This window comes from Bos indicus x Bos taurus, chromosome 25, assembly GCF_003369695.1.
Source record: "Bos indicus x Bos taurus breed Angus x Brahman F1 hybrid chromosome 25, Bos_hybrid_MaternalHap_v2.0, whole genome shotgun sequence".
Taxonomy (NCBI): Eukaryota; Metazoa; Chordata; class Mammalia; order Artiodactyla; family Bovidae; genus Bos; species Bos indicus x Bos taurus.
This window is the reverse complement of record NC_040100.1, coordinates 36,578,107-36,604,172: the sequence shown is the minus strand read 5'-3', so window position 1 is coordinate 36,604,172 and position 26,066 is coordinate 36,578,107. Positions and strand designations below refer to the sequence as shown.

The 26,066-nt window shown below is 42.5% G+C and overlaps 1 protein-coding gene across 11 annotated transcripts in view; it reads left to right on the top strand.

The window, feature by feature from the left end:
- RBFOX1 (RNA binding fox-1 homolog 1) overlaps positions 1-26,066 on the top strand; it is a 2,434,604-nt gene that overhangs the window by 1,714,882 nt on the left and 693,656 nt on the right. For all 11 annotated transcript variants that reach the window (XM_027528154.1, XM_027528150.1, XM_027528155.1 and 8 more), the window contains one exon: positions 2,103-2,144. In XM_027528154.1, coding sequence (XP_027383955.1) covers positions 2,103-2,144 — 42 coding nt within the window. The remainder of the gene's footprint in view (positions 1-2,102; positions 2,145-26,066) is intronic.

Sequence of the window (26,066 nt, the reverse complement as noted above, 5' to 3'; positions counted from 1 at the left end):
CACCAGGGAAGACCACTCCCCATAGAGGGAGCGTGACCACAGGTCCCAGGTTGCCTTGTCACCTCCATATCACATCTGCTGACCCCAGGATAATCACTACTAATACCCCACACACTCCTTTAATGCCCATATATTTTTTTTCATTTTTTTAAATTGGAGAATAATTGCTTTCCAATGTTGTGTTAGTTTCTGCTGTATAGCAGCATGAATCAGCCACATGTATACATGTATCCCCTCCCTCTTGAGCCTCCTCCCCTTCCTACCACCCACTCCACTTCTCTAGGTCATCATAGAGCACCAAGCTGAGCTCCCCGTGTTATACAGCAGCTTCCCACTAGCTATCTGTTTCACACCTGGTAGTCTATGGGGTCGCACAGAGTCGGAGATGACTGAAGCGACTTAGCAGCAGCAGCAGCAGTGTATATATGTCAGTGCTACCCACTCAATTTCTCCTACCCTCTCCTTCCCACTCTGTGAACATATTTGCAGGGAAGGGATGGAGTGTATATATATATATATTTTTTTTTTTTTTTTTTCTGTCTGGTCAACAAATTATATCGTTATTCTAAGGACACATCCTTGCTTTTCAGATCAGCTCAGTCGCTCAGTCATGTTCGACTCTTTGCGACCCCATGAATCACAGCACGCCAGGCCTCCCTGTCCATCACCAACTCCCAGAGTTCACTCAGACTCACATCCATTGAGTCAGTGATGCCATCCAGCCATCTCATCCTCTGTCGTCCCCTTCTCCTCTTGCCCCCAATCCCTCCCAGCATCAGAGTCTTTTCCAATGAGTCAACTCCTTGCTTTTAAGAAGCACATTTTGGTAGGGCATGGCATAGTGAGAGTGAAGTCGCTCAGTCCTGTCCTACTCTTTGCGACCCCATGGACTGTAGCCTACCAGGCTCCTCTGTCCATGGGATTTTCCAGGCAATAGTACTGGAGTGGATTGCCATTTCCTTCTCCAGGGGATCTTCCCGACCCAGGGGTCGAACCTGGGTCTCCCACATTGTAGACAGACACTTTACTGTCTGAGCCACCAGGGAAGTCCTAGGGCATGGCATAGGTATCACTAATCTTTTCCTTTTTTGAGCTTGTGGGAGATATCACAAGTTGATCAGAGTTCCCTTCTCTGATACAAGCACTGACCTCAGAATTTCCCCCAACGCAGTCCTCAGGGACATACTGCTATCTGATTAGAACTGGACCATAAAATGTAACCCATTTGCCAGGTGATAGGTGATATTGTGGGCCCTTAGCATCAGCAAAGATGCTGTGTGCTGACCAGTGCTTATCCCTGATCATCTTTTTTATTTTTTACTTTTCATTTTATATTGGAGTATAGCCAACTAACAATGCTGTGGCAGTTTCAGGGGAACAGCAGAGGGACTCAGTCATACACATACATGTACATCCATTCTCCCCCAAACCCTCCTCCCACCCAGGCTGCCACACAGTATCGAGCAGACTTCCCTGTTCTGTAGTAGGTCCTTGCCGGTTATCCATTTTAAATACAGCAGAGTGTACGAGTCGATCAAACTCCCTAACTATCCCTTCCCCTCTGGCAACCAAAAGTTCATTCTCTGAGTCTGTTAGTCTCTTTCTGTTTTGTAAATAAGCTCTTGTGTATCATTTATCTTTAGATTCCACCTATCAGGGATGTCATATATTTCTCCTTCTCTATCTGACTTAACTTCACTCAGTGTGACCATCTCTAGGCCCATTCATGCTGCTGCAGATGACATTGCTTCATTCTGTGTAATGGTTGAGTAAGTGGACCTTCCATGAGGAATGCCTGAACTTGTTGGGGCAAGAGGGAAAGCTTCACCCTGGTCAGATTCTACCTCCCGCACCCTCATTCACATGCCTCTCTTTATCTACCTTCAAGACTGTAGCTCATTCTAGCGGTGTTTCTGGATGACACAATTGAAACTCCAAAAGAACTGGAAGCTATTTGGACCTAAAGAAAACATTAAATGCATAATTAATTAATTCTGGGTCTACTTTGAACCAAATGATTAGAAGTAATTTTCCATTTTCTTTCATGCTGTTTTCATGCAGAACCGTCTGATTTTCCCCCCCTCTTTTTCTTCTCTTTGTAGGTTTCAAGACAACAGATGAATTGTGAAAGAGAGCAGCTAAGGGTAGGTGTATGTGCTTGTAAAATTCTTCCTGGGTCTCGTTTCTGTGTGATAAGCAAAAATTTCCCTGTCTCTCCCCAGACACAGGATTCTAAATAACGGGCTTCATCTTAAGACCAGTTGAGTTGAAAATATTTATCCCGGCTAATTTAGTATTGATTGAGTTGGTAAATACAGTATATCTTCTTTTGAAGTGCCATTATAGTAGATATGGATTTTTTGATTTAGATTCAGCAATAAATACTTCTTTTCTGGAATTTGTTTGACATCATTGTACTCTTTTTGTGGACGATACGAGGTCTAAGTAATAACAAAGGTCAAAAGAACGCCTAGCTGCCTCCTTAATGTGAACGCCAGGCTCTTTGCTGAGTGGCTCAAATGCTACATGGCTGTTAACTGGGGTGGGTGAGCCGCTACTAAGTCAAGGACATTTTCTAGGAGAATTTGAGTCCTCCCTAGACCTTTTAGTTTTGGTGGCATGTGTATCTAGGAGGAGACAGAATTTTAAAACTCAAATGCTATTTACCTTCCTAAAAATGAAACTCTCCCAGTGCTGAAGTGCATTGGTTGTAAACAGTGTTGCCTCGATGAGAGCAGAGAACAGTCTGCGTATCAGTGTAGCTTGGTTCTGCTTTGTTCTGCCGTGAAGGTGTCATGGTTGAGATCCTTGATGGCCTGGGTATGGTATCTTAAGAAACGTCTGGATTGCCTCCTCCACCCCCCATTTGTGTTTTTAAAAAAATGCATCATGTTTTGGATGGATGAATGTGAAGTCATAGTTGGCCTGTCTTTAATGTCACTGGTGGAAATTGGCAATTTTTACTGGACTGTGTGCTGTATAGTCATGTTTGTTATAAAAACGAAAGGGATCTGTTACTTTTAAAAGCATAACAGCAAGGTTAGGGGTTAAGCCTTGTGCTTGAAGGGAGCTTACAGCCGCCTAGTTTATTGAAGTGTTCTCATGTTGCTTACACTCTCTGCCTTGGAACTTTTCAGAGCCTTTACTTCCTGCCAGTCTCAAGATGACAATGATTTGCAGAGTTATTTCCATTTTACAATAGCTTTTGGCATCAGGTGTGTTAAATCCTTATGTAAAACAAACAACAAAATCCAGTTGTGTGGAACGGAGAGCTGGTGGGTTGAAGCTTTCTGCTTTTATGCATATTTATTGTATGTGGCGTCCCAGCACGGCCCTATGGATTAACCTCTCATCTCTCCCCACTTCACTCCTAAGTACCTGTGCCTGCATTAGCTGTGACTTCTTCATGAAACAGCCTTCAAGATGTTTTAAGCTTTCCTGAAGTCTCTTACTGCTTTTCCCTGCAGTCTGAATTACTGGTTCATCCTAGTAAATAATGTATTGCAACTTCAGATTTCTCTTCCTGTTTAGATGGGGACGATGTGGCCAGAACTAGGTCAGAGCTAGATAAAGAGGAATGCGTGCTTTTTTTTTTTTTTTTTTTGTCTCCAGGAGGCCTTGATAAATTCCTCAGAATTAAGAAAAAATTCAAATCTCTATGGCAAATGAGATTCCCCCGGCAAATTAAGGACGCAGGAGGTAATGAAGTACTTGTGTGCAGTTGGAGGGCTTTATTATTTTGCACTGATGGGGGCACTGTCAACAGGGGTGTGGTTGAAGAACAAGAATGGAGCACACCCCCCCCACACACACACACTCTGTTGAATACATTTCAAGCTGTGATTTGATATGAGGAGTCATACAGTTAACTCTAACCTGGTGCTCCAAAAGCCCTGTATAAGACCATCCCTGATACCAGGGACTGAAGCTTTGTTGTTGCTGTTGTAGTCTGCTTTTACATTTTAAAGTAATTTATGTTTTGAATCGATAGATACATTCCAATCGATAGGAAACACATTTATGGGGTTTGAAATTTAAATGATGCCCAAGGGAATGCAGTGAAAATTTCCCTTCCTATTTGAATCTTAGGCATCCAGTTCCCTCCTGGGAGACACCCAACTGTTATTAGACTCTGTCTCATCTTTGACAGCTGTGTCTTGTATATGGATATTTTCTCCATCTTTTCTGTTTTCCTTCTCCCCCTTTTTCTCCCTACCTGATCCCTCCTTTCCTTTGAGTCCTCTCTTGCGTTTATACTCTGCCCTCCTATTACCTGAAAAGAAAACTTTCTTGAGGAAGGTGATTGCTTTTTTGTTAGGAAGACACACTTTTGGGGTGTTCCTGAAAAGAAATCTGGCTCTCATCTGAAATACCTGGCTATTTTAATGAAATGCGGTATTTCTTTTTTCCTTAGAAAAAGAGGCAGTGGGAGAAAAACAGATAGTGGTTTACTTACCAGCATCATTGAAGGATGTCCATCTGCCAGCCTCACTTCTTAAAACATTTTTTAAATACAGCAAACTTCATTTGTAGTCCAGGATTATTGGACCACGGCCATGTTGCCAAGTTTATATCCCTTCACCAGTACATTCTGTTAAGTTGTCAGATTTCAAGGAGGCAATTGGACGGTTATACAATGCACCCCCTTTATCTTAGCCTCCTGGAACAGCAGATAACACAAAAAGATCCAGCTACTCAACCATATTTAGTGCATGTAGACACCTGTAGGTATTGGTACATCCAAAACCCCTCTTACTCTCCTTTTCTCACAAATCCTATCCCCCCCCCACAAAAATGCATTCTGTGAGGTACTTATTCTAAAAGATATTATAAATCAAAAATATTCTTTACTCAATTCATTATGTTAAAGAGTTAAACTTACTTTCTTTTAAGCTGCAGGACTTCTCAGAGCCTTTAATGTGCAAAAACAAAATACAGAGATGGTGATATACACATTATTAAAATTAATTTATTTTTTTAATTGGAGGAAAATTGCTTTACAATGTGATGGTTTCTGCCATACAGGAACGCAAATTAGCCATAATTATACATGTATCACCTCCTCATGAGCCTCCCTCTCCTCTCTGTATGCAATTTTTTGCAAACTCATCTGATTACAGACCACTTGGGGATGCGGAATACTCGGAGAAACACTTGGAAAATTATTGCAGTTTTGTTTTTGTTTTTCCAGTCAGAATGTCACTGTCTGAAAGTTACAGCAAAGCTAAGCATTCTTTAAAACATAAAACTATCTGGTCACCTCCCAATTTCAGCGTTTATTTGGTGGATTTTGGGGTAGGAAGCAGTAATCTAGAATCTTTGTGCCTCTCAGTCTTTCTTTCCTTCTTCCCAGAGGAAGAAGGAGCATCACATGCTGGGTACAACATTCTCATCAGGACTGAAAGCTAAGAGGAGCTTTTTCTTTTGATTGTGATTGGAGGAAAATCGTTCCCAGAAACCTTCTAGGCAGATGTTCTTTTTCATCTCATTGGCCAATCACCATGCCAATCACTGCCAGAGCGACTTGGGAGATCAGTGATTGGCCACAATGGCCATGATTTCCGCTCCCTCCCCCTGTCCCCAAGGGACAGGCACATTGTCACCGGAAGACGATAAGATTTGCTTAAACTGGAAGGAGAGGAGCATGTTGGTTAGTGGAATTTCCCACTAGCGTCGGCCATGAAAGGAATCCCCACGAGTCCTCTCTGTCCCTCGTGTTGCTGGTTTCCTGTCAACCCCTTCAACCCTGCACGTAGGACTCTGGGAACCACACTTACAGCCTCAGCTATGCCCAAACTCTGGGCCGTGGAATCTGAAACAGATGCTTTCTCTGCCAGTCTCAGGGATCGCATCTCCCCGTCCTAACCGCCTTTTCTACCCAGCTTGGCCCTCTCTTTGTATTTTACCTTGTGTTCTTTGGAACCATCCTGGATCCTATCCTTGCTGATTTTCCCTCATCATTGGGTATGGGCAGCAGACCAAAGACCTCACTCCAGGACCTAGCTCAGCCCCAGACATATCATCCATGAGTTCCTGGCCTCTACTCCTCCCAAGAGAAGGCCTCCAGCCAGTCATTCTGAGTGATGACTCACCCTTCTCGGAAGGCTATTGGAATTACTCTCATTTCCAGTGAGCAAACAACAGAACAGAAAACCTGTTCATTCCTCCATCCTAAATTTTGTCAATCTAGAGTAGGCTAAGCCTTCTTCTAGTTTATCTATTCAGACTGTTGCTGGATCCCTTTGGGGTGGTAGCTCACAGGGCTCATCACAAAATCTGTGCATTGAAAGTTCTCTTGACACTGTAGGGCTGCAATTACTCAGGTTTGCTGCCAACCGATGCCCAACAATGCCAGTTGGACAGTTGTCATAACCCACCCGTCAATATTTACCTCTCCAGCACCTGAAACCAACAAAGTGAGTGACAGTTGCTCAATCACGTCCAACTATTTGCAACCCCATGGACTATACAGTCCATGGAATTCTCCAGGACAGAATACTGGAGTGGGTAGACTTTCCCTTCTCCAGGGGATCTTCCCAACCCAGGGATCGAACCCAGGTCTCCCGTATTGCAGACGGATTCTTTACCAGCTGAGCCACAAGGGAAGCCCCCCAAAAGGGAAGCCAACAAAGAAACAAACAACTAAGAGAGAAATTGTATGATTTTAGTACATTATTGTTGCTCTCATCAGTCTCCCAGTGGGAAAGATTGTATGGTCATAGAATCCAAAAATCATTTTTATTTGCATTCATATAAAATACTTGGTTACAAAGGTATCCTTTGTGCTGTGGCTCTCAGCTGGTGGATTTGGATGAGCGACTGTTGAAGAAGTTTGGTCAAGTCATTACTGGGCAGGTGAAGGTTTGGTTCCCAGGTGCATCAGAATCATCTGTGGACTTAAATTTTACCTGTAACATGGCAGATGAATATCACGGGAGGCAGCATAGTTTGAGTGGTTAGGGGCGGTTAGGAGCTCTGGTGACAGTCTTAGATTCCTGTCTCTCTATGCTTGAGTTTCTCTAGTGCAAAATAGGGAGATTTTCTCAAAGGATTGTTGATTGAATTAAATGACTTTTATAAAGCTCTTCCCCCAAAAAGTATATACTCATCATCAATGATCTTCTGAATTATTGATCTTACATTCTTCCAACTGGTCCTCTCATCCCTCTTCCCACTAGGAAGGTGTGTTGAGTGTGGTTAGTTGCTCGGTCATGTCCTACTCTTTGCGACCCCATGTAGCCCACCAGGCTCCTTTGTCTATGGGATTTTTCAGGGACAAATACTGGCGTGGGTTACCATATCCTTCTCCAGGGGATCTTCCTGACCCAGGCATTGAACCCGAGTCTCCTGTATCTCCTGCATTGCAGTCGGATTCCTTACCCTCTGAGCCATCAAGGAAGCCGTCCCACTAGGATTAGCATGCCAGAAAGTGTGTTCAGAGTCTGTCTGTCCTCACACTACCCCTAAACTAAAAAAAAAAATAATTCAGAGGATGGGTTCTGTACCTGATGGAGTGGTAATGTCTTCAGAAGAAAACCACCCCTCACTTCATTAACAGATGAAAGAAACTGGCTTGGGCCAGCCTAGGCAGAAAAGGCAAGCAATCAGGCCTCACAAGGAACAAAGCTTAGAAGCTGAAAGCTATCAGGATTCAGGCAGCTTTTTCCTACCTCTTCTGTTTGGTTATCCTGTGGGTCCACTCTTTTGCTTTGCATTTTGAAGACTCTCTTCACCTTCTTTAGGCACATTGCACTTTCCAGCTGCTATGATTTATGCAGCATTTTTTCCTACAGGTACAGGGACTGAGTCTTCATGAATCTTGATTATAGATTTCCTGGAAAAGGAATCTGGTTGGCCCAGCCTTCGGTCAGTTCCTCACTCTGGTCCAATCAGCTGTGTTAAAGGGGCAGTGTAAATAAAGCCAGTTGCCCAGGGTCAACTATTGAGAGATGACTGAATAATCTGAGAAAGAAGATCATTGCCAGTGAGTAAATATCCCCAAGGATGTTTGCTATACTTTCCAAACTTGGAGGCCAGAGCTGAGCAAAATAAGTATGCCACAGTAGCATACTACTGGGAAATAAGTATGCGACACCCTACTTAAGGGCTTCCCGGGTGGTTCAGTGGTAGAGAATCTGCCTGCCACTGCGAGTTCAATCCTTGGGTCAGGAAGATCCGTTGGAGAAGGAAATGGCAACTCACTCCAGTATTCTTGCCTGGAGAATCCCATGGACAGAGGAGCCCGGCGGGCTACAGTCCATGGGGCCTCAAGAGTCAGACATGACTTAGTGACTAAACGATATCATCCCACTCATAGCTCAGTGTTTCCCAAAGTGTGAGACACTTACCCTGCATGATCCAGCCTCCAGGTGGTGAGCTTCAAGTCAAAAGGAAATGAAGAATCACTTAGGAAGTTACTCCCTTTTCAATTCTCTTTGGATCCTCTTTATGTCAATGAGAAACCCTGTTTAAAAGAGGAATCTTTAACAAGTCTCTACCAATTTCTAAGCTCTTTTTATAACAGAAACGGAGCATGCCTCAGGCTTAAAGCCTACAGCAGCCAAGGCATCTATCCAGACTTTAAAAACACTGTTTGCAAAATATCGTAGTTAAGAACAAGGGGCCTGGAGCTAGGCCTACTGAGATAAAAATCTAGACTCTGCGATTTAGTACTTAAGCCTGTTACTTAAATCTTCTCTTCCTCCAATTCCTCCTCTTTTAATGGAGACTATAGCTGCATGCATTTAATAAGGTGTGTGTATGTGCATGCCAGCAAACAAAGATTAAAATAATTAATGCACATGAGGTGCATTAGTGTCTTAGAACAGTGTCTGGTAAAGGTTGGTAATTATTAGGTATTAATTTTTTTCTATTAACTTACATTCATGACTGTAGATACGGTTTTCTGTTTGAAGCGTCAACACAAAGTTTCTTCAGCAAGTACATCTATTTAGGTTAAAAACGAGTTGCTTTAAAGATAAATATTAACTACATAATGTTACAGATTGCCTGCAGTTATGACAGAAATCGTGACACTGGAATGCAAATGACGGAAGTTTTAGAAACACTAAAATGATGGTGCCAGCCTTGTGAAAGATGTTGTTGAGCAGATCTGCCTTATCAATATTTAATTTGCCAGTTAGAAGCAAGTTTCTCATTTCTGCTCGATGCAAGAGTGATGTGGATTGCAGAATGCAAATGGCTAATGATCCTCTTGGCTTAAACCCATTGCCTTCATCCGGGCATCAGAAAATGAAATGTTCCCAACCTCCTGGGAAGTGAGCTGTCAACAGCAAAACCATCTTTCCCTGTTTCTCTGCCCCCTACCCTCCAAAAGGCCAACCCATCCTCGATGGGTCTTAGGAGAGCAGGGAAAGAAACGTCAGCTCCCTACTCCTTGAAATGACCTCACAAGACTCATGGTTTGGGGATTACAGGTTTAGAATGGCACATTTTAAGTAAGATTGCCTGCTTCCCTTTAGCTATTTATTCAAGAAGTTCGTTCGTTTGTTTGTTTGTTTTTTTCAGGGGTGTATAGATAAGGGAAAGGGCCTACATGCAAATCAACATAGCTCTGTTTGTTTTTTTTTTAATATAATTTTACTTACTTATTTTTGTCTGTACTGCTCTTCATCGCTGCAGACTTTTCTTTTGTTGCAGCAAGCAGGGGGTTACTCTTTAGCTAAAGTGCCCAGGCTTCTCACTGCATTCTCTTACATTCATGACTGTAGATACGGTTTTCTTTTGCAGACGCAGCACGAAGTTTCCTTGGCAAGTCCATCTATTTAGGTTAAAAATGAGTTGCTTTAAAAATAAATATTAACTACATTAATGTTAATATTGTAGAATCTAGGGCGCGCAGGCTTCAGTAGTTGCAGCTCCTTGGTCTAGAGCTCGGACTTAGTAGTTGTGGGACAAGGGCTTAGTTGCTTCTCGGCCCATGCGATCTTCCTGGATCAGGGGTCTAACCCGTGTCTCCTGCATTGGCAGGCAGGTTCTTTACCACTGAGCCACCAGGGAAGCCTAAGAAGTGTTTCTGGATCATGTACCATATGTCCATCACTGTGCCAAGTGTTGGAGACAGGCGGGTATAGCAAAGCCTACATGGCTCCCATTCTCCTAAACCTTACAGGTTAGTGGAGAAGATGAGCATTTGTCAAAAGACCAGCACAAAATGGTACAGGGGAAAATGATAATTTCCTGAAATGAGAGATGCTGTGTAAAAGGACCCGGATGGAAAAACATACCTAAATGGCCTCCACTTATCAAACCAGCCAGAGTAACACACACACCATCCTATCCCTTTATAAAACATATTGACAGATGTCTGTGCAGCCTGTGAACTGACTGTTTTGTGCAACCTCACCTTTCTCTTCACCCGTTGAGGTGTCTGCTTGCCAAGAGTCAGTTGTATTTATTCCCAGACCTGCTTATGCCAGCTGCACTTGTTATTGTAATTACATTATTTAGTGGAATATTATGTAAACTGGTGAAAAATGAGTGCAATAAGAAAAAGAGCTGTTTCTCTGAAAACAGTTAACGCTTTGGAAACATTCTATGAAAGCAAGCCTCAAACATTATTTGGCTTAGCTGTAAGAGGATGGTAACATGTTAGCCGAAAAAGAACCCTCAAAAATCTGGAAAGATTCTGCATTCAGAATTTTTCAAATGCATCTTGGAATTCTTGCATAGCATTAAACAAAGCCAGAGCTGATAGTATAGATCAGAGCTTGGCAAACTTTTGCTGTGAAGGGCCAGATAATGAGTCTTTTAAGCTTCACAGCTATACAGTTTCTACTGCTATTATTCAAAATTATCTTTGTAGCACTTAAACAGCCATGGACAAAATGAATGAGCAAGGCTTTGCTCCAATAAAACTTTATTTACAAGAACAAGGGTTGGGTCCGGTTTGGCCCCCAAACCATGGTTGGCTGACTTCCACTGGAGACTGAGAAATGAAGATGAGGTTTGTGTGGGAAAGATGATGAGGGATTCCATTCGACACTCAAAGGCCTTGGACTCAACATCAAAGGTCAATAAATTAATGCACATTAATATATTTTACATTAAAGTAAAAAATTTAAGAAGCCTCTGTATCTCTTTAAAAGTGATTCCTTCTTTTCAAAGGCTTCTAATGAACTACCTTCTTCCATTCCCAAATGAGATGCCTTCTAGAGAGCTGATATAGGGCCTTGAAACCAAAATAAAATTATGCTTATTTTTATGTGCTAACCCATCAGTCTAGAATGGAGGGAAAAGTTTATTCTCTTTCTTGGGATCCCCCAGCACGTAATTTCTGGAACTCCACATCGAGAGTGACATTGTCCACATATGTATCACGGGGCTTGTCCCATGCAAACTGATGTTCAGCTGCTCCAGAATATTCTCTTTTCTCAACAAGTATCTGGTAACTTGCCTGTCTAGATCACTCTGTCTTCAGAACTACTTCTCTGGAGGCATGAACATTATCGTCTATGTTAACATCCCCAAAGCTCTGTTAAAGTCAGGCTTTGGTGATTGGCAAACACCAAATTTGTTGAACAACAAAACATCTTTGCCACATACTCAAGAGATGACAGAAATCCAGTGTGCATGACTTAGATGACTCACCATCATTGCCCCTACCTGGTTCTTTGCTTCCATGTATATTCAGGTGTGCACACACAAGGAAAAAAAAGATTGATTCTTGCTTTAATCTTATAAAACTAATGGTCCCATCTTAGAGATTTTTCCCAACCAAAGAGAGTTTGTTGCTGTTTAGTCCCGAAGTGTGTCTGACTGTCTGCGACCCCATGGACTGCAACACACCAGGCTTCCCTGTCCTTCACCATCTCCCAGAATTTGCTCAAATTCATGTCTGTGGAGTCGATGATGCCATCCAACCATCTCATCCTCTGTCGTTCCCTTCTCCTCCTGCCCTCAATCTTTCCCAGCATCAGGGTCTTTTCCAATAAGTTGGCTCCTTGCATCAGGTGGCCAAAGTATTGGAGGTTCAGCTTCAGCAAAGTCATTAGCTCTCTACTTGTAGAATTGACTGTAATTCAGACCACCAGAAAAATCTCCAAGGGCAGCTTCCCTACTAAAATAAGAAATTCGTAAATACATTTAAATTAAAAAAAAAAATGTTGCCTTCATTTTTGCACACCCTTCTTTCCAGATCTCATGGGTTCTCCAATATTCAAAAGATCAATAACAGATGAGCTAGAAGGATAATGGATCAAGAAACCAGCTGACTAGTTGCAGACACTAGTTTTCCCAGCTTCATAGTGAGGTGCAGTTACATAGAGAGATGTACAGGTAGCCACCTCCCTGCATCTTAGATGCTGAATCCTGGCACTCACATGTGTGATAATACATCTGTCCTCCTTTGCATCTACTGAGGCATTTCATCGTTTCCTCTGGGGAAGACTCCAGAGTTATTACATTTCGCACACTTGGCCTAATATTTATTTTCCTTTTCCTTTGCTTTCATTTCAGCCTAGTTTCCCAAGTCAGCATCCCCACCTTTCCAGGGCACATTTGTCCTATTTCTTGTTTTATCGTTAAATCAGTATCAAACAGCTTCCAACAAAACTGCTGATAATGCTGACATTTCAATTTGTCATCAGCATTCCTCATTTCTATGACTGATGTCTCAGTGAAGACTTACCCTCCTGCAGTGTACTTCTGAGATCTAAATACCATTCCAGGAAAAAAAAAAAAAAAACTTGATAGGGAACAGGGAGAATGGGGCAGGAATCAGATAAATAAGTATGTGTACTTTCCTGTACTTGAGTGAAGAAAGAGGCAAGTTTTCATCAGACAACAAGGCCTCCTATTCTTCATCATGAGAGCATCATAAGCTCATCATTAGCTCTCTCTTTAGAGAGCCCTTACTCAGGCTGTGCTGTTTGCAAGTACATAGCAGGTGGAGTGGACACATGCTTGTTTACTGTTGGTGTCCAGCAAGCATCCCTGCTCTCAGAGAACAGCATTCTGTGTGCTCTCGGGGTTAATTCTATTCCCTCACATGTTCATTGCTTGTGGTGGTTCAGTCGCTCAGTCATGTCTGACTCTTTGTGACCCCATGGATTGTAACCCATCAAACTCCTCTGTCCATGGGATTTCCCAGGCGAGAATACTGAGGTGCGTTGCCATTTCCTTCTCCAGGGAATCTTCCTGACTCAGGGTTCAAATCCTCCTCTCCTGCTTGACAGGTGAATTCCTTACCACTGAGACACTTGGGAAGCCCCATGTTCATTCTTACAGAAGCAATAAATAAGCCAAATAATATAGATATGGCCCAGGCAGCCAATGGGATTCCTTCTACGGAGATGTTGATGGGGGTCTTAGTCCATTCAGGCTGTTGTAACAAAATACCACAACTGGGTGACTTATCAACAACAGAAATGTATTTCTCACTGTTCTGAAGGCTGGAAGTTTGAGGTCAGGGTGCCAGGATGTTTTGTGAAGAGCTGATTTCTCATTATAGCCTGACATAGTGGAAAGGGCAGAGGATCTCTCTGGGGTCTTTTTATAATATGGCCACTAATCCCATTTGTGAGGGCCCTACCCTCATGACCTAATCACCCCCCCAAAGGCCCCACCTCCAACAACTATCACATTGGGCATTAGGATTTGAGTATGAAATTTAGGAGGACACTCTCACTGAAGGACTTCCCTGGTGGCTCAGATGGTAAAGAATCTGTCTGAAATGCGGGAGACTGAGGTTAGGTCCCTGGGTCAGGAACATCCCCTAGAGAAGGGAATAACTTTCCTGGTGGCTCAGCTGCAATGTGGGAGACCTGGGTTTGATCCTTGGGTTGGGAAGATCCCCTGGAGAAGGGAATGGCTACCCACTCCAGTATTCTGGCCTGGAGAATTCCATGGATTGTATAGTTCATGCGGTCACAAAGAGTCAGACATGGCTGAGTGACTTTCACTTTCTGTCCAGTATTCTTGCCTAGAGAATTCTGTGGACAGAGGAGCCATGGGGTTGCCAAAAGCTGGACATGACTGAGCAACTAAAAATCAATACATGAAAGAAGAAGGAAAAAAAAATGCTCATTGAAACTGCAGCAGATGTGGATGGCAGTGATACACAATAGGGGAGAAAAAACTTACAACAAGCTGGAGTTGATTCATTTCAGGGGTGACATCCTGATAAGACTGAAGGAGGAAGCCACTTCCTAAAGTTAGCCTTGCAGATCCACCCTGCTTCCTCTTTTTATACTTAAGCTTGGTTATCCAGCTCTCCCTGGAGTTATTGCATACCCTTCCAGTGATCTCTTTTTCTGCTGAAGTTAGTCAGAATTCATTCCTTTGGCCTGTGATCAAAGAACCTTTAGTGATACACGGGGGACATATGCTAAACTTGGGAGAATTGCAGAGCCGCGAGCTTGGTTAAAGGTTTGCTAAAAGCCAAGTCTTGTAGCATTTTCCAAAATGCTTCCCTGATGGCTGTGTGGATCAGCACTACCTTTTGGCATTGGTAGACCTTGGATTCATAGACCAAGGGAAGGCAGCTATCAGTTTCCATCCACAGAGGACATAGGGCCAGATGTTTTACCTACATTTGTTTATTTCATTGAGTTGCCGTGAGCCTGAGAGGCGTGTCAGAGCTTATTCCTTTTTTGGATAAGTAAGATATTCTCTTTCAGCCACAAGGAATCACCCAGATCCCTGCAGATAGAGGAGAGCTGATACAAGATCATCATATGTCACTCAGTTAATGCTTCTCAATGTGTGTGTGTGTGCTCAGTCGCTTAGTTGTGTCAAACTCTTTGTGGCCCCATGGATTGTAGCCCACCAGGCTCCTCTGTCCATGGGATTTCCCAGGCAAGACTACTGGAGTGGGTTGCCATTTCCTTCTCCAAAGAAATCTTCCTGACCCAGAGATCAAACCCACGTCTCCTGCATTGGCAGGTGGATTCTTTGCCACTGAGCCACTTGGAAAGCGCAGTACTTCTCACCATACACCCCAGAGGCCACCTAGAGTATTAATGAAAACCACCATTTTTTTTCTTTTTTTGTCAAACTTAGTTGGTAAAACATTCTGATGCCCTAACCTCACCCTAGAGACACCAAATTATCATATTATTATGGGCTGAATCATGTCGTCAAATTCATATGTTGAAATTCTAACTGCCCCGCCCCCATACAACAGAATGTGACAGTATTTAGAGATGGGTCTTTAAAGAAGTAATTGAGTTACAATGAGTTCATATGGGTGGGCTCTACTCCAATAGGACTGGTGTCTTTATAAGAAGAAGAGATGAGAACACAGACACACACAGAGGAAAAGCCATGTGAAGACACAGGGAGAACATGGCCATCTTCAAGTCAGAAGTATAGGCCTCAGAAGAAACCAACTTGCCTGACACCTTGATCTCAGACTCTTGACCTCCAGAGCTGTGAAAAAATAAATTTCTAGTGTTTAAGCCACCTAGGCTGCAGCACTGTGTTCTGGTTTGTTGTTCATTGTTCAGTCCCTAAGTTGTGTCTCTTTGTGAGCCCATGGGCTGCAGCAGGTCAGCTTTCTCTGTCCTCCACTGTCTCCCAGAGTTTGCTCAAACTCATGTCCATTGAGTCAGTGATGCCATCCAATCATCTCATCCTCTGTCATCCCCTTCTCCTCCTGCCTTCAATCCTCCACAGTATCAGGGTCTTTTCCAATGAGTCACTCTTCACACCAGGTGGCCAAAGTATTGGCATTTTAGCTTCAGCATCAGTCCTTCCAATGGATATTCAGCACTGATTTCCTTTAAGATTGACTGGTTTGAGCTCCTGCAGTCCAACAGACTCTCAAGAGTTCTCTAGCACCACAGTTTGAAAGCATCAGTTCTTTAGCACTCAGCCTTCTTTACCATCTAACTTTCACAGTGTATGTGTTACGGTACCCCTGGAAGATTCACGCATGTCCTGTGAGTCTCCAAGACATTACTACTAAACAGATGCAAGATGGTGTAGTTGATTTTGATGTGTTTTGGTACCTTTGATTTTTGTGCCCTGTTTAGCGTATCTGACTCTTTGTGTCTGACTCCAAGAACAGTATCTCACCAGGCTCCTCCATTCAAGGGATTCTCTAGGCAAGAATAATGGAGTGGGTAGCCATTCCCTTCTCCAGGAGATCTTCCCAACCCAGGGATTGAATCTGGGTCTCCTGCATTGCAGACATATTCTTTACCATCTGAGTCACCAGGGAAGCCCTGATGATAGGTGATTTAAAAAAATAAATAAATAAATAAATAAATAAATATATATATATATATATATATATATATATATATATATACCCTCTCTTGAAGGGCAAGGATTATTCCCTAGACTCCTTCTGTGTTACCTGAGGGTACAACACATCAAATGGACGAATCAGTGCTATTCTTGATGGAAGTCTTGGATTTTCGAGTAGATTCAAGCTTGATCTTTCATTGAGATTACATTTCCCAACATTTGGGCAACTTGTGTTGAGCTGATGGGGTCATTGGCACACTCAATTTTGACAGCACAATGTCCTTCAAGCATGTGGGGAAACCAACGCCTTTGCTGCTACCTTTTGCACGTTTGTGTTTGCTCTGATGGTATTTCTAATTCACAGGTTGTGGTGAAGAGTATAGCAAGCTTCCTGGATAGAAAGCTTAGAGTCATCATTTCTGTGAGCTCGTTGTCTAAGATGCAGTGCATGTATACACAGAGAGTAATACTCACAGACTATTCTGCCAAGAATAAGTCAGAGATTAAACATTTTCAGCGAGTTTTACAGTGTTATTTTCTATGGTTATATACACTTGATCTTGACTGCATTTATGGTTCGACACTTTTAAGCCAAAGGCATGTTTTTATAGATGTCTGAATTAAACATAGGACAGTTTCCAAGATAGCTGAGTTGATGTTTAAGTGGTTTTGATTAACCTGGTTTTGCTTATTTGCTCCTACGTATTCCTAAGCAGAGTCATTTCCCTTTGCATAAAGTGATTTGGGAACACAGCCCCAGGAAGCATAATTTGCTAAATAGCCAAGAGCATCATGTCCAGAATATTTTTGCAAAGTTGCCTCAAACTAAAAACTTGAGACTTAGCCATTTTCTCCCCTCGGCTAATCAGGTGATGCAGTTTGGGAAATTGCAACAAAACTGTCGTTGTTGCTGTTCATTCGCTAATCGTGTCTTCTTCTTTAGCGACCCCATGAACTGTAGCCCGCCAGGCTCCTCCACCCATGGGATCCTCCAGGCAAGAACACAGGATTGAGTTGACATTTTCTTCTCCAGGGGATCTTCCTGACCCAGGGATTGAACCCACATCTCTGGTGTCTCCTGCATTGGCAGGCGAATTATTTACCACCGAACTACCAGGGAAGCCCCAACCTAACTTTATAGATACCAGACTGATTAAAGTCAACAAAAACCAAAGCTGACAAGACTGCGGTTAGGAGGGTTGATGAACCAGTGAGCAGGGATCAGGTCTGAATTTGCAAAGTCTTTAGTGCATTCAGTTTTGCCCAGAGAGGCATGTGGTCATGTGTCCTTCTGGATACATTTGTCATTAAGAGAAATTAACTCCTAATAAACAGGCTGGCGCTTCATGGGCACGTCCTCACCCCAAGCTTGAAAAAGGTGGGTCCCATCTGGTTTGACACACTGTAGATTCTTCAAAGGCTCAGCTTCTCTGCTGCTACTATAAACCTGTCATCTTAAGAAGCGTTGATCCTTAGGCGTCTTAGAACAATGACGTTATTCAATAGTTTCTACTGAGCATCTGTACACCACCAGGAAAGTAGCTATCTAACCTTTAAGGCAAAGTAAGTAGGTATCTTGCCCTTGAGGGGTATGCAGTCTTCTAGAAGGTGTGAAATGTGGAAATAAGCAATGATAAAATACGGCAGAAGAAAATCCCATTTAGTAGGTATGAAATGAGGTGCCGTGAGAGCTCGAAGGAGAATAGTATTGCTCACCCTAGATGCCAAGGCTGGACAGATTTTTTTTTAATAATTTTATTTATTTACCTATCTATTTTTGGCCATTCTGGGTCTTTGTTGCTGTGCATGCTTTTCTTTAGTTGCTGTGAGTGGGGGTTATTTTTCTAGTTGGGATGCATGGGCTTCTCATTGCGGTGGCTTCTCTTGCTGTGGAGGACGGGCTCTAGGGCATACGGGTTTCAGTAGCTGCAGCACGTAGGCTCAGCAGTGTTGGCTCCCAGGCTCCAGAACACAGGCTCAGTAGTTGTGGCACATGGGGTTAGTTACTCTGCGGCATGTGGACCATCCTCGACCAGGGACGGAACCCGTGTCTCCTGCATTGACAGGCATGTTATTTACCACTGAGCCACCAGGGACGCCCCTGAGACAGATCTTTTAAAGGATAATCCCCCACCTGTCCCCCAACTTTGAAATCTTGCCTGAGTTCTGGGTTTTAATAACCAAAGACTACTGTTTATTTCAACTTAAGTATTACTTAAGCATCTCAAACTCAATATACCCAAATCCACGTTCCTCCATCTTCCCGTTCCACACATATCCATCAATCTAGTCTTTCTTTCCTCTTCTATCTCCTCATAAGAGATTCTGATTCATTTGCTGAGGCCATAAAACTAAGGTGTCACTCTTGGCTCTTACATCTTCCTCATCTCTACAATCTCCTTCAGACTTGAGATCCATACGATCTCTTAAATCTGTCAGTGCCTCTCCAAATCCATTTCTGCAAACAGAGTTGAGGCCACCGTGATTTCTCATACGGATTACCCCCAGAGCTTTCAAACAACTTGACCAGCTTTCTGGTTCTTGTTCCCTTTTAGGGTGAATATGTATTCGGGGTTGCTTGGAACAGTCCCAATTACCACTGTTGTTCTGGTGTAATTATGAATCATCCTTCCATCCCGTCCAATAAACCACTGTTTTGAACAACTGATCATGATTTCTCAACATTCCATTCACTCTTCTGGGCCAGAAGGACCTTGCAGAAACTTAATACTACTCTTACTCTTTATTTTGTTACTATGCTTCTCACCTTCTTTATGCTTGCATGCATACTAAGTCGCTTCAGTTATATCCAACTCTTTGCAAACCCCTACTAAGTTCCTCTGTCCGTGGGATTCTCTAGGCAAAGACTGGAGTGGTTTGCCATGCCCTCATACATGTAATCTGTAATTGTCTAGTTTACTTACCGATTAACTAGTTCAAGGTCTCTTTTTCCTACCTTCCTACTACCCTTAGAGTTAATCCCCTAGAGCTAATTTTACTTATTTTTCTGTTCTCTAATGCCTATAACATAATAGTATCTACATAAATGTTTGAAAATACAAGTTGAATATTGCTTTTTATTATTAATATAGTGAAAGAAAGCAGGATGAAGGCAAGTATATAATTTCACCTGTATGATAACCTATATCCCAGAGAGCTGCCCTACGACAAGAGATTATAATGTACCAGTGTGTCCTCTGATTTTGTCCAAGGGTTAACTAACTATGCCTCACAGGCCATATCTGGCCTGTGGATTGTTTTTGCATAGCCCATGGCCTATGAATATTTTTTAAATGTCTTTAAATGGTTAAAAATAAGAATAGGTGATTAAAATCATATGTCATCTGCAAAGCCTAAAATTTTCATTATCTGGCCTTTGTTGAAAATGTCAGCCAATCCCAGCCCTTTAATAAGAGCTATGCCTTAAGACTATGGACAAATTCAAAGCAGATTTGCCCTAACCAATTATGAAAATGAACTTGAAGAGGTCAAGAGCATTTATCAATTATTTAAGGGTTTCTGGGGAGAAAAAGAACAACAACAACAAAAAAGCAAAACAAAATCTGAACTGTAGCTTAAAGGAAAAAAAAAAAAAAACAAAATTTAGACCCTCTATCATGTGTCAATTAAAATGTTCACCACAAAACAACAACTACACTAGTCATGTGTAGAAGAGGAAAAAAAAAAAAAAGAACAATCATCTAGGTCAGGGACTCGCAAATTACAGCCTGTGAGACAGCCACCTGCTTTTATAAATAAAGTTTCACTGGGATGCAGCCAATGGTAGAGTTGAGTAGTTTCATCAGAGACCGGAAAGTCCACAATGCCTGAAATATTTCTTCTCTGGCCCTTTAAGAAAACATTTTCTGGCCATTGATTAGGAGGAGAACAAACAAACAAACAACAACAAAAAAACCAGTCAATAGAAAGTGACTACAAGGTGAATCAAATGTTTAGATTAGTAGACAAATTATTCTAAAAATAACTATTATACACACTGAAGAATTTAAAGAAAAAGATGGACACAGTAAGTTCATTAATGAAAATCTCAGGAGTGGAATGATACCTGTAAGTAGGAACTAAATTGAATTCTAGAACTCAGGTGGTATATACGATCTGAAATGTAAATAGCAGGTTAGAAAATGCTGAATAAAGAAGTCAGTAAACCTGAAGACAGAATAGAATAATAGCTTTGAGGAACAGAGAGAAGAAAAAAATATTGAAAAATAGTTGAACAAAGCCTCAGTGACCTGTGGGAGATATCAGACATTTAAATACATGTAATTGATGTTCCAAATGGAAGATAGAGACAGAAAATTGGACAGAAAATATATTTAAAGAAGTCATGACCAAAAACTTTCCAACTGCAGTGAAAACATCAACCTATAAATCCTGAGAGTATAGGAAAAACATATATAAGCAATCTAAATGCAAAGAAATAACATACCCAGGACATTATAAAGAAACTGCTCAAAAGCAAAGATACACAGAGTACATATTCTTTTGGAAAGACAGTCTTGATTGTGTCTATTGTATAATCTGAGTCTAGATGACTATAACCATAGGGCCATCCCAGTGAAACACTGTGCAGACTTCTGGGGATGAAAATCAGTGAGAGATAGAAAAAGGACCCATTGATAGCAGCATCAAAGGGAAGTCAAAGATTGGGAATTAAAGAAAAAGAGAGAAAAGGCGAAGAGATCCACAAAAATGAAGAGGGCATATATGGTAAACTCTATAGTAGCTGAGATAGAGAGCCAACGTTATTGGAAGGACATGACCAATGGAGCTGAAGCTGGGGGGCTGATCTCACTAGGATAGACAGTCTCATCCGATTGCAAAAGTGCAGACTACGGTGATTCTGCATATATAGGGAACAGCTGGGGTTGGATAAAATAGTGAGAACCACTGAAATATAAACCCCTCTCCTGGACACCAGCAATAAAAGTGCTTCATTGCTTGTTGATAACCAAGGTCCTCAGATGCTCCCAGTTATTAATTTTAGGGAACTTTTTAAAAACTACAGCACCAAAGGTCCCCAGTGCACGCTGGAAGAGGGTTGTGAAGTGGACGATGCACGCTGGAAGAGGGTTGTGAAGTGGACGATGCACGCTGGAAGAGGGTTGTGAAGTGGACGACGTATGGCTACTGTGTTGGTTTGGCACATACAATGATGGAATACAAAAGTAAATAATGTTTGCCAATACTTAAAAAATTTGAAAGTTTTCACATAAATGTCCAGAAGTTTAGCTTTTTCTTTAAAAGACAATTTTTTAAATAAATAAAAATCCATGAAATGTTGGGCTTACAGGGAGACAAATTTTTGAAACTGAGAACTGTTGCTTTATTTAGATAACGTGAATACTACAGTTTGCTACTTGTTATCAGTATTCATCATCACACCTGTGCTGCTTTCATTTTTCGCAGAGTTAAGTGGAAAGGAAAAATTGCCTTTACCCAAGTGTTAAAAGGGCTTCCTAGGTGACACTCATGGTTAAGAACCCTCCTGCCAGTGCAAGAGATGTAAGAGACGTGGTTTTGATCCCTGGGTCGGGAAGATCCCCTAGGGAAGGAAATGGAAACCCACTCCAGGATTCTTGCCTGGAGAATCCCATGGACAGAGGAGCCTGGCGGGCTACAGTCTATAGGGCCGCAGAGTTGGACGTACTGAAATGACTTAGCACGCCTACCAGTGTTGAAAATGGAAGAAGAGTCACGTGATCTATTAAAACTAAATAAAATATGCTAAATTTATTTGTGCAGATGTAGAATATTTTCATATGCAAAACCTAAATAATTATATACCATCCCAGTTTCACTCAAATGCATCAACTGGGTGTCTCCTTGCAAATATTTGACTTTCTTTAAATGTTTGCAGTGGAACGAACAGCACAGAGGATGTGTAAACAGTTCTAAATGCCACTTTTCCACTACCAACCAAATACATACTTGTAATAGTTTGTACATATTCAGGATTTACAGCTGTAAATCCCTGTTTCAATGTCATGGTTTACAAGCCCACTCATATACTTCTCATGAGACCCTGGGATAATGATGTAGGTCATTCTACAGCAGTGTCACCTCTCTTGAGACCACAAAACAGGTTTCTTCTGGTTGTTATCTTACACACTTTCTAACAATTTTCTAACATTGCATTTCTAGAACAGCTTGGAAGTATGTGCTATTAGTAGGTTGGGTGGGTGGGGTGGGCGAGACAGCAGTCTGATTTCTTGGAACAGGGCCATTTTCATGGATTAGATCCCAGAGATTTTCCTCATCCAGACTTCTGGTATACCTATAATTTCCTGCTCAGAAATCTCTTCAAGTCTTAACCCTGGGGGAATGATAACTCTGAGGAAGCAGCTTATCAGCAACACATCAGGCTGCTATCAGGCTAGTCCTCTTTCAGACAATCCGTGAGGGGGGAATCTCGTCATTGGAGCACCAAGGTACCATCAAGTCAATGTGGCTTAGAAGGTAAAGAATCCGCCTGCAATGTGGGAGACCCAGGTTTGACCCTTGGATCAGGAAGATCCCCTGGAGAAGAGAATGGCAACCCACTCCAGTATTCTTGCCTGGAGAATTCCGTGGACAGAGGAGCCTGGTGCACTGCACTCCATGGGTAGCAAAGAGTCAGGCACGACCGAGTGACTAACACTTTCACTTTCTTTCTTTCCTGTTGAACTGACCTGTGTCAGTGTTATTTTGCAAGCTGCAATGAGTTTTACAAGAGTTTCCTTGAGAAAAATAAAATGAGAATTTTAGGTGCATGGAGGCTAATAAAGTCAGTGCATTTAGTACCATTGAGGATGCAAAGTCTCAACAGTTACCTAATCTGTGAATAACTGCGCTGTTTGTAACATCATCAACAGGGACCAATGGGAACACACTGCTTAGGATTGCAAGTATTTGCAACCTGTCATCCTATTAGTACAAGGATCGAATTTGCTACTCAGTTCCTCAGCAAATACTCGGTATCATGTTTGCATCTTCTTGTTATAATTTGTACCATATTAGTAGCATCTCACCATATTAGTGACATTAAAATGTTTTTAAAATTATGTCTCTTGGGTGGATGGAAATGGAATGTTCTGAGGTTGTGGGAGTATTAGTCATATTAAACGTGCCCTGTTAGCAGCTTTCTCTTAAACTGATACTTCAGTGAGGTTTTAATATAAACAAAATGTACTTTTGAAATGTGCTTCTAGCTATAATCCATTTCTCCCAGTCCATTAGCCACTTTGCCTCCTTTTCCTGAAACTTGAGATTGTGCTGTTATTGAGGAGCCAAAGTATTTGCTCAGTTCATGAATTCCAGCAGTGAGCAGGTGACCACAAGTGCCCGTTTTCTCTGGGTCCCATAGTTGCCATATTACCACCCTCACTCCTAAGACAGACAAGCATCTGTTCAGATTTCTCTGTGTGAACCTCTCTGTACCACTTACCACCCTTCCTTTGAGTGAGTGAGTGAGTGAGTGAAGTCGCTCAGTTGTGTCTGACTCTTTGTGACCCCGTGGACTGTAGCCCACCAGGCTCCTCCGTCCATGGGATTCTCCAGGCAAGAATACTGGAGTAGGTTGCCATTTCCTTCGCCAGGGGATCTTCCCAACCCAGGGATCGAACCCAGGTCTCCTGCATTGCAGGCAGACGGTTTAACCTCTAAGCCACCAAGGAGGCCTTTAGTCTCCCTTTAGCCACCCAAGCCTTTAGCCACCCTTCCTTTAGTCTCCTACAAAACGTTGGTGACTGCTATTCCTGCTTGCACATTGTCATGCTCTTTGGATTTCAACAGTCATAATTTTCTTACAGACAAAGGCATAAGGAGCACTGAATTGTCAAAGCGCCCCAGATCCACAACACAGGGTTTTACAGTATCACTCAGTCCTTAAGTCATGTTCCACTCTTTGCGACAGCATGGGCTGTGGAATGCCAGGCTCCTCCATCTCCCACTATCTCTCAGAGTTAACTCAAACTCATGTCCATTGACATTGACTGTGTGGATCACAACAAACTGTGAAAAATTCTGAAAGAGATGGGAATACCAGACCACCTGACCTGCCTCTTGAGAAATCTGTATGCAGGTCAGAATGCAACAGTTAGAACTGGACTTGGAGCAACAGACTAGTTCCTAATCAGGAAAGGAGAATGTCAAGGCTGTATATTGTCACCCTGCTTACTTAACTTATATGCAGAGTTCATCATAAGAAACACTGGGCTGGAAGAAGCACAAGCTGGAATCAAGATTGTTGGGAGAAATATCAATAACGTCAGATATGTGGATTACACCACCCTTATGGCAGAAAGTGAAGAACTAAAGAGCCTCTTGATGAAAGTGAAAGGAGAGAGTGAAAAAGTTGGCTTAAAGCTCAGCATTCAGAAAACAAAGATCATGGCATCTGGTCCGATCACTTCATGGCAAATGGATGGAGAAACAGTGGAAACAGTGGCAGATTTTATTTTTCTGGGCTCCAAAATCACTGCAGATTGTGATTGCAGCCATGAAATTAAAAGACTCTTACTCCTTAGAAGAAAAGTTATGACCAACCTAGACAGCATATTAAAGAACTTTGCCAACAAAGGTCCGTCTAGTCAAGGCTATGGTTTTTCCAGTACTCATGTATGGATGTGAGAGTTGGACTGTAAAGAAGGCTCAGCACTGAAGAATTGATGCCTTTAAACTGTGGTGTTGGAGAAGACTCTTGAGAGTCCCTTGGACTGCAAGGAGATCCAGCCAGTCCATCCTAAAGGAAATCAGTCCTGAATATTCATTTGAAGGATTGATGCTGAAGCTGAAACTCCAATACTTTGGCCACCTGATGCGAAGACCTGACTCATTTGAAAAGACCCTGATGCTGAAAAAGGTTGAAGGCAAGAGAAGAAGGAGGGGATGACAGAGGATGAGACGGTTGGATGGCCAACTCAATGGACATGAGTTTGAGTAAACTCTGGGAGTTGGTGATGGACAGGGAGGCCTGGTGTGCTGCAGTCCATGGGGTTGCAAAGAGTCAGACACGACTGAGTGACTGAACTGATGTCCATTGAGTTGGTGATGCCATCCAACTATCTCATCCTCTGTTTGCCCCCTTCTCCTTCTACCCTCCATCTTTCCTAGCACCAGGGTCTCTTTTCCAATGAGTCGGCTCTTCACATCAGGTGGCCAAAGTATTGGAGCTTCAGCTTCATCATCAGTCCTTCCAATGAACATTCAGGACTGATTTCCTCTAGGATTGACTGGTTTGATCTCCTTGCAGTCCAAGGGACTCTCAAGAGTTTTCTCCAGCACCACAATTCGAAGGCATCAATTTTTTGGCACTCAGCCGTCTTTATGGTCCAACTCTCACATCCATACATGACTACTGGAAGGATCATAGCTTTAACTATTCAAGCCTCTGTTGGCAAGCAATGCCACTGCTTTTAAATATGCTGTCTAGGTTTGTCATAGATGGTATGAAGCTGATTTAGGAACCAATTTATGAAATGACCTAACCCAGGGTTGGCTTTGTACCATGGCCTTTTCTCCCATTTATAACCCACCACATGGACATTGTTGTTAAAAAGAGCTTCAAACTGTGCCAAGAGTTTGTGTGTTCATTTCCTAGGACTGCCAGACAAAATACCAAAACTGGGTGGCCGCAATCACCAGGTATTTGTTGTCTCAGAGTGGAGCTAGACGTCTGAGACCAGGTGTCAGCAGAGTCATCTCCCTCTAAAGTTCCTAGGGGGACAGTCTGTCTTTGCGTCCCCTGCTGCTGCTGCACAGTCTCTTCAGTCGTGCCCGACTCTTTGCGACCCCATGGACTGTAGCCCAGCAGGCTCCTCTGTCCATGGCATTTCCCAGGCAAGAGTACTAGAGTG